This window comes from Falco biarmicus, chromosome 5, assembly GCF_023638135.1.
Source record: "Falco biarmicus isolate bFalBia1 chromosome 5, bFalBia1.pri, whole genome shotgun sequence".
Taxonomy (NCBI): Eukaryota; Metazoa; Chordata; class Aves; order Falconiformes; family Falconidae; genus Falco; species Falco biarmicus.
Genome location: NC_079292.1, coordinates 65,041,512 through 65,055,528, shown reverse-complemented (window position 1 = coordinate 65,055,528; position 14,017 = coordinate 65,041,512). Strand labels below are relative to the sequence as shown.

The following is a 14,017-nucleotide window of genomic DNA, read 5'->3' as shown; positions in this document are numbered from 1 at the left end:
TGTAGTAGCAAGACCACAGGAGGAGACAACTTGCAACTGCACATATCTCCTATTAAGACAGGCACATCAACAACAGTTTTCCCATTCTCATCAAGGAAAAAAACACTGGCCCTGGGGAAAAAAGGGCTGAAGTGGGGAACAGGAGAAGAAAAACAGCTATTTCACTTTGTGCCCCATAGCCATAATTTCTTTTGATGTGGCATTGTTCCCATTCATTTGAAAGGAAAACTACCAGTATGGATACAAAGCAGGGAGAAGTGTCATTGCACAACTTGGGGCTCAGGTCCCACATTGTGAAGCCTCAAGATGTGCAAATAGAAGGATGTGCCCCACCAGCCTGTGCAGTGTGATCCCTGTGGGGGCAGGAATGGAATACCCCCTGCAGCTAAATGTCTTAAATATTGGGAGCAGCAAGCTTGGAGAAGAAATCCATCCATTCCACTTTATTAAAAGTAGATACACCTAATTATCTTACATAATTACACATTACAGTGATATTCAACAGCTAGCATTGCAACTCTCTACCCAGAAAACAGCAATGCTTATGGAAACCATTCCATAGGGTCCCCATTCCCAGGGGCCAGCTTACCTTTGCTTTTCTAATTTTGCCTTCTTTCATTTTTTGTATGAATGTCTTACAGGAAAAAAAGCCCTAGAAAAGTGGGACTATCTATTAAAGCCTAATTAGCCAAGTAGAAATCACTCATGTCTGCTGTATCAGGCTCAAGAGCTTCTTGAGCTTCTTCTCCACACCTACAAGCTTAACCGGTTCTTAGACAGGAGCTGAATTCCTGAATACATGTAGGAACAGGGACAGCCTTCTTCCTCGGTCTTCTTCCTCTGCTTGGTGGTAGGCTGAGGAAAAAGTATTAACTGGAGATCATTATGGCAGGTGGAACTGGAAGACCATTTTTCTCATTAAAATAAAGTGTAGCACTAAGAAATGAATTGCTACGGTGGTTCATGCATTAGTAGCTAGATAATTGCTGCAGCACTTGTCATATTGGAGCACTGGATTGCCACCACGCACACTTCACTGAGTAGTAGGTTACACATCAAGCAGCCTCCTAGACAGGGACTAATTGAAGAGCCAGGTGTTACACTTTGCTAGCAAAAGGAGGCTGGCTCTAAATGAAGCAATTACATATGTAGCACTATATTGCTAAAAGTAGTGTTTATTTCTTGCATGTCAAAATGCTACAGCTTTTATGCACTTTGTATATGAATGCTGGAGCTGTTAAGATACTGGTGAACTCTGAAATAGCATTCCCAGATCAGGGCTCTGTTTCTAGTGTGGATGAGCATAACATAATAGAAAGAAATTTCTGAAGTTAGTCTTCCGTTTTCTTGGATATTCACCTTCTTGTATGTGCCTGTCAAGAGAATCACTGCCTTCTTAGATTCCCAAAAATCTCTTCCTTGTAAAGGATCCAAGACCACAAGTTGGCTGTTTTTAGAGGGTTAAGCATCAAATTATTTCCTGAATTATAGATGTATTTATGTTGAAACAAATGTTTTTGTTGCAAGGCATCCCCTGCTTAAACTTCAGCAGTCATCACGTGCTATGTCAGAATGAGAGGTTTTTAAAATAAGCTGCCTGTCTTCCCCACTTGCTGGGTAACTAGATACATGTGCGCTGCATAAGATAGCTTGTCTTTTCTTTTTTTTCTTAAAAAAAAAAAAAAAAAAAAAAAACAACAACAAAAAAACCCCCAAACCCAGCAGTCTGAGAAACAAGAAACTGCAGCTGAGACTGGAATGTGGCACCTTATAAATACGGCAGGAGACAAGATGCACTCTGAGGGCTGAATACAGTAAGGTTATTCAGCTCTAAGCCTGCCTAATCACTGAAGTCAAATGTAATGAATTTACTGGTGTGATCAAGGCCTGAGGGAGGGAATTTTCCCCTTTTGCAGGAACAGCACCATATGTGGGCCAGGAAATCCCTTGGCCAAGGTGTGTGTGGGTGTTGCCCCAGTGCACATATACAGGGGACGAGAGAAGGCCACTCTCCGTGGGCACCACATGGGCAGCAGTGCTGGAAACATGCCGGGGAGGGAGAGGGAGGCCCCTGAGCCCTGGTGCCTGCAGGGGATCTCAGGTAGGCAGCCCAGTCAAGCATGGCGCCATGGCACAGCTTGGAGCACACTTAGCCATGGTCACTGCTCTGACTGTTGGGTAGTCCTTCCCTCCCCAGCCAGCTTTTACATAGAATTAGAAGTGAGAAACTGCTGAAGTACTTGGCCTGCTTTTCAGCAGCCCAAGCCAAGTGCGGAGCTGTCGCAGTCTGTCCGTACTGGTAACTCCTCAGCAAAAGCCAAGACACCCTGACTCCTCTAGATGTTCTGCTCACCCCAAGAGCTGCCTGCAGGGCTGGGGTACAGCTCCTCTTGAGGCATCTCCATATTGCAGCCATGAGCTGCATCCTGCCCCTTCTAAAGGGAGTTAAAGCACTGAAGCTTGAGACACATCCTCCACATAACATCCTGCACTTCATCAGTATGCTAGCAAGTTACTTCTAGCACATTACTGAGTTGACGATGCAATCAACAGATTTTGGTAGACAGATGATGGGATTTTAAAGCTGTAGCTATCTATTACTAAGAAAAATAGTTGCTTACATTGTTGTTAAGATAGCAAAATGAGATGAGTACCACAGTGAACCCTGTTAATACTGTGGCCTATAGCTTCACAGGTATCCAGAAAGGCACAGGCATATGATCCGCTGCTCCCAGGACTGCTGAAATGACTGATAAATACTCACATTTGATTCTTTAGATTAATTAAGGAGCTAATAACACAACATTGCTTTGGCTCAGATTTAGTGAGGAAAATAAAGAAAGGAAATATTGTCTGGTGAATGGAAAAGAATAGGTATAATGAAGATAGAAATGTTACTTCCAACAAACCTAAATGCCATTTTTATAAAACACTCCTCCATGGATGTTAGTCTGGTTCAAAAGTCGCAAAAAGTGGGGGAAAGAAAATGACAGACTTCAGACGGATCAGCACGAGGAACTGCTTCCTTCTTGGAGTACATGGAGTACAAGGACAGAATTGTCCTTGGTGTGTTTTCAAGGCATCCAAATTCCCGGTATGTCCATACATGTACCATTAAACTCGCAGCAAGCTTAAGGCTAACAACGTACCTTGCCCATTCCATAGCACTTGCCCAGAGTCAGATCACGTCAACATGCTTTTGATACACTGGAAGGGTCAACACATAAGCATACCCTACAGGAGCCACCTGGGATGGCTGAAAGGAAAATAGCCAGCTTCTAGGTGAGGTTGTGCATTTGTGACTTTCACTACCACATATGTCACTGTCACAGCAAAGACAAAGACAAAAAGGAGCAAAAGAGGCCACTAAATACTACTCAAACAAACCTCCCACAGCCACACCATTAGAAAAACCATATGTCTCATCTATTCATCCACAACAGCATCAGCTCTGCAAATACAGCTGGGAAGATCAATGGCAACAAAACATCAATTTTGTTCTATTTTCTTTGTCAGTGGTGCTTCTGTACGACAGCCCTCATGTAGCGGGGGACATCTCATGTAGTCTGAATCCAGGCTACAGCATCATGAGTTGAAACCGAGCAATTCTACTGCTGCTGGGGAAAAGCAGGGGTGACAGGTGTCAGTAAAAACACCTGCATACATCTTAAAGCACTAAAACACAGACAAGCCATCATGTGGAATGGTAAAAGAGCCACTGGAGTCTGAGGTCTGTTTTGCAAGGGGCAAAATTTGCCTTGAACTCCTGTCTTACTTGAGTCATTCAGCCTCACACCTCACAATATCAAGGGATGCTATAATTACTGAGAAATGTATGACATCATCAAGTCTTGGATAACACATAAAGATACCTCTAGCATTGAAACATGAAATAATAAGAGTAACTGATGCTATTAAATTACAAAAGTAAGTTTATTTTATCAACATTATAAATATTTTCTTTCCCTCCATTTAACTCCAAAATGAGATAGTAAAACCAGTACAATGGAACAATTCAGGAGTTCCTCAGTTCTACTGAAAAGGGTCCCCTTTAATAAAAAATTAAAATGGAAAATGACATTTCGTCAGTCCAGCAACCTCAGTAGCTGAGCATCCCTAGGTACTTTGTCATTCAAATGGCATAATTCTAAGTGTGTGTGCATGTGTGTGTGTCTATATATATGCATACTGATATTTATAAATATACATATATATAGTAATATACACACATAAATAGACACAGCCACCAAAGAGACGCTTTTAGTAAATCAAAATGTTTTACGTGTAATTTAAGTGGGTTCCCAGCTGCACACTGAAATTTGGGCCCTGCACAATGCAGGCACAATGGTACTGTACTAAGCTAGACCCCAAAAGTACTCAAGAGATTCAATACGTACGTGTCACCTTTAACTGGTGCAGAGTCTGCCTGCTGCTGGTGGCCGTCCAAAATCGAGAATCCCATTGCACTGGAAAGGGGGTAAGGAATAATCCTGCAGCGTCCTGGTCCCAAACTCCTTCCCTCAGTGAACCAGCTCCTGATACCACTGGCCATGTGTGAGCGACATTGCAGAAAACAATATATATGCTCTGTTATCTACAAATACAATACATTGCCTGTATCTAATGCATTATGTGTGCAGTGCTTTGGGACACCTTGAATAATAAAGGCACTACTTACAACCAGCTCCTGTCCTAATTGCAGTGCTGGCATTTATTTTCATCATACAGTAACTGCCTCCTACTGAGCACACGGCACAGGCAGCTTTCCAGAGGCACAACAGGCTCACTATGATCATACTCCAGCTTTCGGGGAAAAAGGCAAGCCAGACTCTCTCATGTGTTCTGAGCTCCTTTGAGCAGCACGAATGGCGCAAAGGAGCTCAGGAAATCTGCCCATCCTGCCAAGCTGCTCCAGAGCCAGCCCCAGCTGCAGCCTCCCTCTGGGCAGAAGGGATGTCCCACCGAGGGGAGGACCACTACGGACAGAGAGGAACCAGACCCAGCTCCCTTATCGTAATTCACATGTGGCCTATGGAAGCTACCTGTGATCAGAGCAAGCCTTTACTGCTCCACCTGCTTCGTGGGACTAAAGGACCAGGGAGCTGCAACAGACTCACTGACCATCCTCTGCTTAGGCACCAGTCTGGCCTGAGCACAGGACAGCACCAAGCCCCTGGTGTCGCTGAAGCTTTCTCTGTTTCTCACATCAGTAAAACAAAGCGAAAAGATAAAACTGATACTAATATAATTCTTATTTTCATCAAATATATAGAAATATTACAGTAATGTCTTCCCTCACAGCTGAGAAATGATGCAAAGCCTACCATGAAACCAGAGTGTGAGGCTCTTCCTTGTGGAAATTTCACATACACCAAAATTATACTTGATTTGTTATTTTAACATTTGCCAAATTCTGTTCTAATATATACACATACTGACCTTTGTCACAAGCCCCTGGATGATTACCAAGGGAAGGAATTTGGCTTTCATATTTTATTTTTTTAAAAAGAATGGCAAAAACAGAAAATAAGACAAAATACATTTCATGTCGCCATTGATCTATAGATTATAAATATATATATAGATTCCTTCCAGAGGAAGAAACACTAAAGCAATACTTTGCTCATATCAAATGAAGTCTTGAAAACAGAAAAAAATAAAAAATATATTTCAGCTCCTCCCTCTCTGCCACGACAATCACTCTTGGGGGGTGGGGAGTGGGGGTGGGGAAGAAGGAAAAAAAAAAAAGAAAAAGGAAAAGAAAAGAATTGCATTAATTTCATTTCCACAACTTCTACCAAGGAAGAAAAACTTATCTGAGTAATGACCTGAGTTATTTTCCAAACTGTATGTAATCCTGATGATCACCATCTACCACAGACCTACACCTAGCAAGGTGCATAAAAACATACATAGGTGGGTCTTTCACAAGAAACAACAAAGAAAAGTAAAAAATCTATTGCAAGAATTATGCCAAAAGTGGGCCGTGAGTGTCTTCATGGAAACTGGTCAGACAAAGTGGAAGCTCTGCTATTTCTGGCAGCTAAGTTGTCTGTATTGATTGAAAGGCAAACATTTTATGTACGCCTGTGTGTATGTGTTTGCTTTGTCTTCTTTTGTGTTTATAATCTTGGAGGTAAGACAGAACAGATGAGTACAGAAGACACGGCTGGCCTTTACAGTGGCTAAGCAACACTATGTTTCCAAGCCTATAGTTGGTAACAAGGCAAAGAGGTGCCACTCATCATAGCCTCTCTGGAACTTTGCTGCCTTCGGGAATCAGGTAGTTTACAGGTTCAGCCAAAGAAGGTTTTCATATGCCCAATGTAACTGGGGTGGTGCTCGTTTGCTTGTTGACAGCAGCAAGCCCAGGCTGACTGCTGATGCTCTAGGTCCCCTGATCATAACACAAAGGGGACTGGGTCCATAAGTCAGTCCATCCAAATCCTTTCCACCTTGCACAGAGCTCTTTTCAGTGTAAACCCCGTCTTTTAAGTAGTGAAAAATAGCTATCAGCTTTTTGGCAGGCCTGAAAACTAAGCAGAATCAGGTCAGTCATTACGTGCACAACGGTGGTGTGAGAAATGTTATTGGTAACTTTCTGCTCTGCAATACAACGTGGTGTATCCCATACAGCTCCTTCCCATAAAAAAGACTGTCTCATGAGGACACTGTAACCATACAACCCAGCAACAACGAGGAGGTTAGGGTTTGTTACCGCTGTAAATCTGACTGTGCCCCACACCCTGGGAAACAAGGCAATAGGCAGAGTCCTCTCCAAAAGTGAGAAAACTCCCCAGTGACTGGGCACTGACAATGCAGCTTCCAAGAGGATGGATGGCAGGGGAGGGAATGCAACTGGTAAAAACACTGGGTTTTTCCTAAGGGCATCCAGAGCTCCTCAAAATTTTTGCTACTGCCTGACCATTTGTGAAGACTTAACATAGAGATAACACACACGATTTAACTGATGAGAAGTGAGGGGAATGGGAGAATAAAAGGAATGCAGGAAACTGTAGGGATGGAGGGGGCCTGGTTGGGTATTTTAATGTCCCAGTTAGTTTGGTTCCCCCACACCCTCTTTTCTCTTTTCTTTTTTTTTTTTTTTTTTTTTTTTTTTTTTTACATAAATTGTACAGATGAACATGGGAGAAGTTCATGCTACTTGCTGGAAGCAATAAAGGTAAATTTCCGTGGCCCATGGATTCCACAGACCTTTGAGTGTCCCACCTCATCCATCATGGGCTAACTTATGGAACCTAACTGTTCCGTGGCAAGACTCAGTAGCCCTTAGAAACTGGTGGCATGTCCTCAGGTATTTTCCACGAGAGTGAGAGACATGTTGATTCCATCAGCTTCTTCCTCACACGATGCCCCAGTGCCTCAGGTGCAGCGTTGCGATTTCCAAGGAACCTCCTGAACATTTTCAGACATCAGACTGCTGTCTCCAGATCCTCATGGGAAACCATTTGATAGTTCTGTCGACTCTCCAGGTACGAGGCCAGATCTGGGTCACCAGCTTGCTGAGCCCTGTCACGAGCGGTCTTACCCTATAATAAAGAAACATGAAGGGAAAGTCTTGTGCTAAAATATTTAGAACAAATGAAAGCACAACCCAAATAAATTAGTACAGGAAGGATAGAAGCAAATTTGTAGAATTTACTTATTTGTTGTACAAGTCGACATTAAGTCAAGTTTTTTCTATCAAAGTAATGAGATTCCAAAGATTTTCAAAGTCCTTGTGTGGTTTAAGACAAATCATGTAGTTCTGCAAGGACTTGCTATTTGATACATCATATAGAAGGGCTCACATGCTGGAAGGAACTGATTTGTCATCCAAGGGCTACAATCCCTATGTGAATGAATATGATGCACAGTACTGTAGCTAACCCTTGGAGAGTGCACTTCACAGACTATACACTTTGCTACGGATGTGCAGAGAGATGCGCAACAGTTGAACTAAGTTGGATGTGTCTCATTCTATCTCAAATACAAAACATTTTTCAGTGCATCAATTTGCTACTCCGTTACCTGAGCTACCTTACAAGTACTGTTAAATTGGACCACAAGTCTTGACCATAAACTATGAAAAACCTATTGGAAACACATTAATGTAACTCCACGAAACCACTCCTGCTCCTTGGATTTCTGGGCAGATGGAGATTAACAAGTCAGAAGCCACTTGTTGTCTGGATTTCAGCTGTTGCAGAAATTATCTTTTTGCAATGTACAGTACTCTCATCTGAAAAAGAGACAATCTGTCTCCCCCTTATGGGCTAGTCCATACAAGCGTAGTCCATACATGGTAGGAATTGTTCATAACTGTCTTGCTGCAGTGAAGGTGCTTCTGACTCTGGAACCCAGAGATCCAACTACCTCTCAGCTGCTGACCACAGGATGCTTACGCTCTACCTCTCAGCTGCTGACCACAGGATGCTTACGCTCAGAAATACCAGAGAGGCAGCTTCTGGAACGTGTTCCTAAGTGATCAGATTGTTGTATTGATAGAATATTCCTAGGGTTTCATTTTGCCCAGACTTCTTTCTCAGCCAAGCATACACTGGGACAAGGGTTGTGGTTAGTGTCACATGAGTGAGCACAGGGGCAAGCAAGGGCAAAAGAAAATTATTAGCCATCCTCACAAAGCAAGTCAGCCACAACAATCAAGCCTCAGACACATGCAATCACAAACCAAGGCTCCTCCCGGTGGTCCTTGCCCACAGGCCTCTCTGTTGACCACACAGGAGGAGGATAATGCCGCACCATGGAGGTGCCTCATTCACACCCAATGCACCGAATAGTTTGAGGCCAGGCTCTCACTATGGTGAAGATGACCCACGTTGGGGACTGAAGTCTCTTGCACTTGTTTAAATCAATTCAGTTTTCTAAATAAAAATAGCTTGTTTAAAAAGAGCTGCTCTTGGCACACATGAGGAAGCCTCAATCATGCAAACAGCAGGGACGGATGCTGATCAGTCTCACTTGGCTGCAGTATTTTATAACTGGTTGATGGGGCTGGGTTACCTTGGAGTCCGTCTTTCTCAGAGAGGCTCCCGCATCCACCAGGAGCTGGCAGACAGTGCGATGGCGCTGGCAGGCTGCCTTATGTAATGCTGTCTCACCCCTAGACCAAAGTACAGAAACCAGCAGTGAGACACATCACACCAATGTACATTTACAAAGTACGAGGTGCAGAGGACAGAGAGAGAAGGATGCTGCATTTCTGCGAGGTTCCCTCTTGCTGGCAGAGATAGACTTGTGCACTCTCTCCCTTAGCATCTACATCCTTTGACTCAGTAGGAAAGCCTGCAATGCACAAATAGCTTCTGAGGGGCGGGAAAGAAACATGCACAGGGTTTATGTATTCAAAGGACTGAATGTCACATTCCCACCCAACCACCAGTTCTACTAACTGCTGCAAACTGGCCAAGTTATTTCACAGCAGACAGAACAGTAACAGTGTTTATTTCCTCCTGCAATTTCTTTCCTCAACCTCATTCTTGGATGCATCCTAGAAATATTTTGCCCATGAAAGCCATGACTGGTGCACTTGCTGCCCTTGTTCTGATATGCTGCTCTCTTGGATGTGTAAGAGCAAGAGCAGTGTGTTTGTCTTCCATTGCTGGACCGGTGAGCCACCGAGGAACCTTTTCAAAAGAGAAAGCTGTGTAGTGGGAGCAGATTTATTGCAAAGCTCTTCACTCAGACTGGGGCTATGCGTAACAGGGTTCTGAGACGGACTGGAGTACTGAGGTTAAAGAAATCTATCTAGATTTGCCTAGGAAGAGGAGGAACGTAGGCTTTGAGTGGGTTGAAAAGAGGTTCTTAATACTAGTGTCCAACAAATAGGGCCATTACCTCACCTCCAAAATAATAAATGACAAGAAATATGTGCAGTAGGACAACTGTTGCACCTACCTACCCAGGAATTGAGAGTGCATAAAGGGATTTCAGCCTCAGTGCATGACAGGGCAAGCTGAAATATGAATAGGCAACCTTGTAACGGAACCTGCCTCAACTGCATAAGAACTAGATTCAGAATGGCATACTAGCTCATTTCCCCCTAAGGATCAAAAGACAAATTCATGCTGCCAGTTACAGCTTGAACCTTCCCTTTTCAAGGGTTAGTGGTGGAGAGACCTTTGTAAAGTGAACCCCTCATAGCCATGTTCACCTCCACTTTATTTCAGTGGCTGTGCTAGGCTACTGGATGAAAAGAAAACGGCAGTCTATCCAAACTCCATCACTCCTGGACTGAACACAAGCACCTTGTGCAAACCCTTGCTGGTGTTGCCCGTTAGCAGAGGAGGGCACTGTGGGGTGAGGAATGGTAGGTTTAACCTCTATGAAAAAGGTGACTTTTGCTTCCCAGATATATTCCATATACTTTCCAGGATTATTCATGCGTCCCTTACATATTCTTTGTAACATCTTCATTACACAACAAGGCATAGAGCAGTTGGGAATTGGAAAAGTCTTTTTTAATTAATAACAACCAAGGTGATCTAGGTTCTAACAACTTAAGAGAAATCTTCAGCTGCACAGGTTGCGGCCACGCGGGACAGCTAAGGCACAGTACCCTAGACCAATCAAGGAAGGACTGAAGAAAAGGTATAGAGCAAGAAAAGTAATTTGCTGACTTCTAGAATTTACTCTTCAGGTTGGTCCGTCAGTAAGCAGATACCAGAAACGCTGAAGCACAATGCAGGACTTGTATTCCTCTAGAAAGATTAAGGAGGCGTGGGAAGCAATAGAGAGGTAGCCCTTTACGGAATTCAAGAAACATTTGGTTTAGGCCAGAAAGCCCACGTATGAGGTGGTGGTTGTTTGGGTTTAGGGGGACTTTTTTTTGCTTGTTTGTTTTTGAGACGCTGCACCATTATACAAGCTTTTTATTTGAAAGTTTGCACTTGAAAAACAAGAGAAATCTGCTAGGCTAATGCACATAATGCAAAGGGCAGGGTAGGTTGTACTTACGTTTCACTGTCTGTCATGTCCAGTAATTCAGATGGACCTGCAAAAGACATTCAGGTATGTCATATAGCACTTGTCTGCATGACTAGAAGAGTACCACTACTAGGAGAAGATTCCTGGTGAGAATATGTAAAAGAAGCCAACTGAAAGCTCAATTTGCACAAATACGCCAAACTTCAAGGTAATATTTGCTTGTGCAAGCCCTTGCACTTGCAAAATTCTGAATGCACAGTCACTGCTGGAGTGTCAGCACGAGGGAGTAGCAGCCTCTAAATTATACTGGGAATGAATATTCATGGAGTTTATTTTCTCACTCTTCACCTTGCTCAATTAAGTGGTTCACATAAATACAGTGCATTGAAAATGCTGATATACTGGAAACCCTTATATATTGCAAGTTAAAATCTATTGTTAGTACTAGAGGGAAAATGTCATTAGGAAGTTGAAATTAGCCAAATTCTGTCCTGAATGACATCCCTGTGTTACTCCATTTAATAGCTTTATACAGAATGTAGATCAGGGTGGAATATTCCCAGCAGTCTTTATATTGATATGCAAATCCTGTACTCTACTGGTTAGCAATGATCAGGAAAGTAAGATTAAGACAAACAGAAAAGATTTTTGTTAAGTGGGATAAAATAATGCATTTATGCTAATGTTCTTTTGTTCTTGATATTCAATACAGGCAGATGTTTATAGCAGCAAATTCCATCACTGAACTGAATTACAGTGATACGGAAAGGCTAGGATCTGGATAGCATTTGAAACAAGAAAAACCTTTCCCTTTGCAGTCTGTCTTATTATTCTTCTCTCCACTGCTCTGGAGTGTAGTGCCAGATGGTATAGGGCAGTTAGCAAGAGGAACAGTGAAACTTTACAGGAATTTTCCTTCCTGTGCATGAATATTTCTCTTCAGCACACTTTGACTTTGAAATTCAAGAGTCCTCAAGAGCTTACAGCAAATCTCACCTGAAACTGAGGAATTTCACACTACCTGTTTACAAAGGCCTCCACACAACCTCTCTACACTTCTTTCACTCGGAGTGTGTGTCAAAATGGATCAGAGCAGCCTGTCCTCCCTCACTGCTTTTACAACATACACATGCAGTATCATAGGGGGCAACAAGCTCCCTCAGCTCCTGGACCTGCAGGTAGCTCCTTTACTTCATCTTCTGTCATCATGAGAAAGAGGTGGTCAAAAAGTAGCATGCTTAGTCCCTGGTGCACAGGGCATTGCACACCTACCATGACATTTCTCCAAACTCATTAGCCACTGTCAACTTTTAATGGACAGTACCCTGGCTCTGCTGCCACACATCCTCACCTCCACACTTGGCATTTACCTCTTCACTCCTCCCTAACAAAAAGAAGAATCACTCACGACCCCTGAGCTCCCCTAAGCATGAAGGAGGGTACAGGTAGCTAAGTGGGGCCCCTTGTTCAGAGGAAACATAGTTAAATCCTGAAAAATAAAAAATAAAAATAATAACCCACAGATGAAGAAAAAGACTCGTTTCCATCTCCTAGGAGAAAATCATGTTCTCTCAAAATCAGAGGCAATTCCCCATGGCTTGCTGCAATGCCACGTCCCAGTGATAGGTAACCAGGAATGGCCTGCAGTGTGTTAGAAAAAATACAGCCAGGTAAACTTTTATTTCTGTTCATGGATGGGACAAGGAAGGTTCTGATGCAAAGGTGGAACAGGTGACTGGGCTGGCTGCATTGGACATAGAGTTACTTGCCCTGGTAAGTGGGAAAAGGCGTCAAAACATTAGGATGGAGCAAAGTTAGAGAATATGACCTGAGAGGGAGGAGATGCTGGGGCAGAGAGGGTCTGGAGGGATAGGAAGCCAAGGGTGAAGGAAAGCTCCTCTTCCTGCTCTGGAGCAGGAAGAAATAGCAAGGGTAGGACAGAGGAGCTGAAGACTGAGAGGGTAGCTTGTGAGTACAAACCTGAGGAGGTGCCAGGTACATCCTGCCTATGTGCGAAAGGTGCTCTCCTGGATACTGTCCAAAATAAAGCATTTCACGGGAGTCCTCCGACTCCATCCCAGTCATACATAAGGGCCACACTGGGGTTCACTGACTAGCAGCACAACATGGTACCAGGATTCATTTGTTTCATTCTTTCTGGCCTGTCTCTGAAGCTGTAATGTCCCAACGCACACACAGCCTGAGCTGTGCCCTTTACTTCTTTATTTTATTTTCAGTTGTGCTTCTCTTAAACCATCTCACGCCCTCCTCCTAATTCCTTTTCCCCTCTTTTTTGGACCTCATTTTTACATCAGTCTCCCTGGCGCTGCCAACCGACCATTCCAAATCCCCCTCTGCCCCAGGACAAAAGCTGCACAGATGTGGGAAGGGCTGGCACTGGGAAAGCTAACGGCACTGTCATCCTGACCCAGCGGGGAGGCGGCTGTTTTACTCTGGGACAAGAGGCAGAGAAAGAAAAGGGGACCAAGGCGCAGAGAGAGAGAGGGCAAAATAACCCAATAGAAATCCGGAAGGGAAATGCATGAGTGAGATTTCTATCAAGGAAAACAGCAGGAGGGGAAATAAAAACAAAAGATAGAAATGGGGGGGGGGGGGGGGGGGGTGCGGAGAGAGAAAAGAGAGAGAGACTGGGGCGAGGGGTGGGGGGGAGGCTAAAGAACGGCAGGATGGGGATGAGGGGGGAGAAGTTTGCATGAAAGGAGCTGAAAAGCATGACACACTGAGGGGAAGCCCAGCTGAGATCACTCTCTTCCCTTAACATCTCCGATAGACTGTCTGTGTAGAATTACTAACATTTTTCCTTCTCTTCTTCTGCCCCCTTTCACTCTGCCAAAGCCCCTTTCCAGTTTTTCAGGAGGCAAAGCAGCCTGTGCTGGGGGTGGGAGGAGGGAAGGGAAGGAGACGCTCCCAACCAGCTGCCCTTTAGCTGAGCTCACTACAACATAAGAGAGAGACTAAATGACCATATTTTAGAGGCATTTCCAAAATATACAGCACCATGCAGTCTGAAAGCCTCTGGGCCCACAGCACACCCTGCCCTCTCCAATGG

General features: G+C 43.8%; 1 protein-coding gene across 6 annotated transcripts in view; it reads right to left on the bottom strand.

The window, feature by feature from the left end:
* Positions 1 to 1,677: 1,677 nt before the first annotated feature.
* Positions 1,678 to 14,017, bottom strand: part of DGKI (diacylglycerol kinase iota) — a 228,521-nt gene continuing 216,181 nt past the window's right edge. For all 6 annotated transcript variants that reach the window (XM_056341498.1, XM_056341499.1, XM_056341500.1 and 3 more), the window contains 3 exons: positions 10,978 to 11,014; positions 9,025 to 9,124; positions 1,678 to 7,550 (listed from right to left, as the gene is read on the bottom strand). In XM_056341498.1, coding sequence (XP_056197473.1) covers positions 7,434 to 7,550; positions 9,025 to 9,124; positions 10,978 to 11,014 — 254 coding nt within the window. In that variant the 3' untranslated portion in view covers positions 1,678 to 7,433. The remainder of the gene's footprint in view (positions 7,551 to 9,024; positions 9,125 to 10,977; positions 11,015 to 14,017) is intronic.